Source organism: Vigna radiata, chromosome 6 (genome assembly GCF_000741045.1).
Source record: "Vigna radiata var. radiata cultivar VC1973A chromosome 6, Vradiata_ver6, whole genome shotgun sequence".
NCBI classification, from domain to species: domain Eukaryota; kingdom Viridiplantae; phylum Streptophyta; class Magnoliopsida; order Fabales; family Fabaceae; genus Vigna; species Vigna radiata.
The window spans coordinates 17,647,099-17,652,743 of record NC_028356.1 but is presented as its reverse complement, the minus strand read 5'-3'; the positions used below and the strand labels follow the sequence as shown (position 1 = coordinate 17,652,743).

At 35.3% G+C, this 5,645-nt stretch overlaps 1 protein-coding gene across 1 annotated transcript; it reads right to left on the bottom strand.

Moving 5' to 3' along the window:
- Window positions 1-950: 950 nt before the first annotated feature.
- LOC106764444 (cytosolic sulfotransferase 15-like) lies at window positions 951-2,205 on the bottom strand. The gene has a single exon (XM_014648728.2). The coding sequence runs from the start codon at window positions 2,060-2,062 to the stop codon at window positions 1,082-1,084; it is 981 nt and encodes a 326-aa protein (XP_014504214.1). The 5' UTR covers window positions 2,063-2,205; the 3' UTR covers window positions 951-1,081.
- Between the last annotated feature and the right edge of the window lie 3,440 nt (window positions 2,206-5,645).

Genomic DNA, 5,645 nt, shown 5'->3' with positions numbered 1-5,645 from the left:
ACGACAACACACATATACAAAATTCACACATGAAAACAAATCGAGAATATAAAAACCAAGAATAACAAAAGTCAATAATGTAAGCTTCCCCTACCTTGTTTTCCCGCTAAGACTTTTTCTTAGAATTAACCACGCCCTTCAATAACACACTTAAGCTCTCACAGATCTTCACTCGATCAAACTTTCACCCTCACCCTCAAAGTTTTTGTCTCCTTTTTCCTCATCGCTAGGGTTTCTATGCTAACATAATATAAATAAGAAGCATACCTCTCTCTATTCGGTTTATTTTATGAATCTTTATAAAAACTCATTATTTTCATAATATAATCAAATAAAATTATCTTTATCCTAATTAATTCTAATAAGTCAATTAATAATATATTTTATTCTAATATCTTTATTCTAATTTATCTTAATAAATCTATCAATAATATATTATAATTATTATTATTATTATTATTATCTAATAATAATATCTATACATTTCAACAACAATGACAACAATTATTTATATACTTTCACTGTATATAAATGTGAATTTATATTATATTATACTATATATATATATATATATATATATATATATATATATATATATATATATATATATATATATATAATACACTCAAGTGGTAAGCATCCATTAATGGGGTAATTAAAAAAAAATGGAAGAGTTCTATTATGAAAAATATTCCTAAAATTGATTATTTTCTTTAAAAGAACTACTAGTATTATATTTCAGAGGAGCACATGGAGTACTTATTAATGCCTATATTACAATTGGAAAAATTTTATAGATACACAATAAAATAATGATATTAGAAAGAACTTGTTTTTTTAGTGAACATTAGCTTCGCAACAGAGAATCAATTTTACATAATAGGAACGTGGAATTATCTTATATATTCTCAATGAGTAAATAAATCGTTCATATCATTCAACACAGAGACTCAAAAGAAAAGAAAAAAAACTTTATTCAAAAGAACATGCTCAATCCAATCGAATTTTGATAAAAGCAATAACAAAGCAAAAGGATAAGTGAGAATGAGATGCATGATGTGCCACACGATAGCTACCAAATTTATAAACACGTTTTAAAGGAAAGACCAGATCCACTTAATTTTTCTTCCATTGTTTTTGATAATTTTTCTATCATAGCTGGGGAAAAGTAGTTTATCCAATCTCCTATTTCACCCTTCCGAAATAAGTACTTTTTCTCAACGTTCCTGCCAACTGTTCCAGATTTATTCACTTCCAGATTCTTCATTTTCTCGAAACTGCATAACTTTATTATGTTTTCAATCACTCCGTCACTTTCTTCTCCTTCTGTGAAAGGACAATCCAAGAATTCTGCAACTCTTTTCACGTAAAAATTGACATCTTCTTTGAGTTCTTCATACTTCAAGAACAGCACCTTGTTCGGTGTTGCTATGCTCTCTTTCCAGTAACCTAACATATGTTCCCAAGTCGGACCAAACCCAATGATTCCCTTGCAGTACTTTTCTAAAGCTTCCTCTATCGTTACTTCACTCAAAGAATCTGACTTTATTTTATTGAAGAAGGTCCAAGATGAAACAAAAGTGTCAAATGGATTTCTGCAGATATAAACTATCTTACAGTTGGATTCTTTGATTGAGTTGGAAAGGGAAGGGAATGGAATGTGAGTACCAAAAACTCTTGGTTCAGTCATATTGCAGAGGTAAGAAAGCTTGTGTTGGATGTTATCACCATGAAAGATGAAGTCAAGGAAAGGAACAAGTTCATGAGAATTGGAAGTGAGTAATGGATGATTATCAAAAGATGAGAAACGTTTTCTGTTGACAATAGAAAAAGTAAGAGCTTTCAACCAAGTAGTGCCTGATTTTGGAAAGCTAGCAACAATAGCATCACTGTCTTTTGCCTGAAAGTGCTTTTGAAAATTGTTTACACCTTCAATATGAGTTGATGGACACCAAAAGTGTTGAAAAAGATAGAGATGGCGTGATGCCCAACCCTTCTCTTTGGGAAGGGGCAGAAGTAGCTTCTCTTCTTCGTACGCTTGAAGCCCTTCTGTTGAAGCCATTAGAAGCTCTAGCTATAGAATTTGAATGATAACTTACAACTGAAAATGGTTGATGATAATTCACCTCAATAAGGATATCTTTTATAGCGTTCAAGTAAATATAATAACTTACAACTTTGTGAAACTTTTAAATACGCTTTTTTGTATTTCTTTATCTTTAGTTTTATCCGTGACATGCATTTTTAATGTGTTTCTTCCACCACATGATCTTCTGACAAGTAGATCTTTCCAGCGTGTTGCCCAGAGGGATGGAATTTTTCTTTTTTGTCGTCTCCTCTGCTTTATTAGTGTTGTCCGTAGCATTTGTTGTGACATGAATTAAGTAGGTTTCAGTATATATACCTTCTCGCCATGATTGTCTAAAGTCTAAACTTCCATACTTTTATGTTATCCATTTGCATTCTTAAGTTCTTTCAAGTTACGGTCATGGAGTAGGGCTATGAACTGCTCCTTGTCGACGAACAAACTAAAATTCATCCGTGGAGAGATCTTGGAACCCATGTGTGAAGACAACTTGTATGATGCTTGGAAGTGATGTAATGTCATGATTATTTCCTATATTAATATTATGTGAACTTTAACTACTTAAATTATGGGAAGAATTAGAATCTTTAAGGTACATATTGGTATTGCAAAGTTAAATGCAGTAATTGCGAATTGGTTAGAACTATCATTGAGCATACTGAGTAAGAACGAGTTATGTGCTTCCTAAAGAGCCTCGGAGAAACTTATAAAAAGCGTATTTTTAAGAGTGGATTTGAGATTTAATTTATAATAATTTAAATCTATATTGCTTTCATTTTATTTAAATGGACTTATCTTAAACCCAAATTTATATTTTTTATTTGAAATTGAATCCACTTAAATTAGATTTAGATTGAATTATTTTTTGAATTTTGAAAATAAAAAAAATAAGTCAAGCTAAGGCGATCGAAGACCATGACAAGTTAAATCCAAAGTCAAGTAAAGGCAACCTAGAGTAAGTGTCGAGTTGAGTGGACCTAAGGCAAAGGTTGAACTAAACCAAACTAGGTAGAATTGAGTTTGTCCAAGCTAAAGCTCGAGTCGAGTTGGTCTAGGCTAAAAAACTGAACTGAGTCGAAACTGAAGGGTCAAGTTTAGTCAATCTAGATCGAAGATTGAGACAAGTCAACTAAAGCTAAAGATCAAGTTGATTTGATCAAAGCTATCACTACAAGAAAGAGGGAGATTTCGGGCGGAAATTTACCGAAGGACTATGTTCCGCCGGTAATATTGTTTTATCAAAGGATCTTCTGGAGGAACGTTGGGTGTAACATTATCGAAGGATTAACGCCGTCGGTAAATGCAATGATATGCTTGGCGGTCATTACCGAAGGATTTGCGTCGCTGGTAAAGGGGTTAGGAAATTAAATAGGGTGATTTTCCCCTCTTCGAGTTACAGAACCCATATATCGTTAGAAGTTTTTAGAACCCCTTAGAACCCTTATTCTCTGCAACCCTATTGTGCACATCTCTTCCTTCAGAAAGGCTGTTGTGGCTGGTCGTTCAGTGCTTCTTCGTTCGGTGCATGTGAGCTATCGGAGTCCCTCCGGTTGTTGTGGATGGTCATCCATTTTGCCGTCGTTCGCGGCCATTGGTAAGTATTATTTTTTTCCGCAAATCGTTAATGTGTTCGGTGGAATAAATAATTTGGGTTGTGACTTGTAGGTATTGTAAGTAAAAGAGCGTCCAGAGCCTTCGTCAGTGCGTCGTTCGTTTGTGGGGTGTTCAGTCAGTAGGTGGGAGGTTCGTGACTTCCTGTGGCCGGTTGTCTAGCGAAATGCCATTGTTGGCTGGCACTTGTAAGTATCCTAATTCCAAATTGGGTTTGCCTGTGCTGACTATGTTGTTGTATATAGGGTATTGTAGGGTTTTGCATTTCATTTCCCTGTTTATGGAAAATTTGGGTTTGGCCGTCGGCTTTTTTTGTTTGTTTGATTCAATTATGTTGTTTAGTATAAAATTTGTCGTTGATTGTGTTGTGGATGAGGTTGTTTGATTGGTTATGATATATATGTGGATAGTGGTAGTTGAATGTTTTTGTGGTAGGAAAGGAATTGAGATTCAATAATGATATATACCCTTAATAGTTATGTTTTCTGGATCAACCTCCTTTGGTTGGATAGCAGTCGTAAGTCCCCAAGTTAAACTTGGGTTTTTATGGTTCAAATATGTTGAATCATCTGTAACATTAAAGTAGGAAAAACTCCACAAGAATCTGGCAGCTCTACTTTTGGGTACTATTGTTGATCTCTACACAATTCTGAAAGGACCATCTAGAGTGGGATAACTTTGCATTTGATAGATTTGGAGAGTGTTTCTTTCGCAAGTGAATCCACACCCCCAAAGTCTCCATTTTTCTTTCGCAAGTGAATCCACGCCCGTACTGGATTGGGGAGCAAATCTGGACCTCTTTACTGGAGCATTGGAATTCGCCACAATACCGGGCAAAGTGTGCAATCGCCCAGAAGAATCGGTCTTCAAAAAGGGGCAGTGTTCTCCATACAAGTGGATCAATCACCATACATGAACATGCTATGCGTATGGTAAGTATCCATTTACTCGTATAAGTTATGTAACTTTAATTTTAATCTACATAACAAACTTTATATTTTGTTACAGGCAGCTGANTTGGGACGATCTGTGCATGTTGATGAAGTTTTCCACCAAACTCATNTNNGCAAGGGAACTANTGACCAGTTCGTTGATGAAAGGTCCCGAAAGACACATGTAAGAAAATACTTGTAATCGTAGTCTTGATTCATAACTTTGTGCCTTCTATTGTATATTTGACTCATACTTTATCATCATTTTTAATAGGAAGAATTCTCCACAAAACTTTCATGGGTCAGATCCTCACATTCTTCATGTCCTCAGTCAACCCAACCAACAGATGATGAAGAAGACCTTATTAGGTCACAATGTTGGATTGATGTTATTGGTGGAAAGAAAAAAGGAAGAGTATATGGGGCAGGGCAATTGGCTGCAAATTATAGTGCAGGTCGTGGTGGTCTAAAGCACCAACCTTCTTCTTCCTCCCAGCGTCCTGAAGAGACCGTTAATGCCCTGACACAGCGACTTCAAACACGTGAATGAGAATATAGTGAACTCAGACAAGAGTTTACCAATTTTAAAGAACTGGTCATGAGATTGCTTCCTCAGTCTGCAGTGCCTTCGGCCTCTCATTCGCAACCCACACCAGTCCAGCCTACTGAAGCTCAACCCACACATGTCCAGCCCATACCAGTCCAGACCCCATCAGTCCAATCCCCATCTGTCCAGCCAACATCAGAGCCTCAAAACAATGAACAACAAGACAATCATCCAGCTCAACATTATGACGACTATTAGATTTTATGGGATAACTTTGCACATTACTTACATTATTAATTATTACTTCTTTTCCTTTTAAGAACAATTTTATATTTAGTCCTATGCGTATGGTTAGTGGAGTTCTGTTTAGTTTATCAATTACCAAATTTTAGACATTAGACATTATATATATATATATATATGTGTGTGTGTGTGTGTGTGTGTGTGTGTGTGTGTGTGTGTGTGTGTG

What these genes read in the sequence shown, in the direction of transcription:
- LOC106764444 (XM_014648728.2), bottom strand. Translation starts at nt 2,062, where the DNA reads ATGGCTTCAACAGAAGGGCTTCAAGCGTACGAAGAAGAGAAGCTACTT.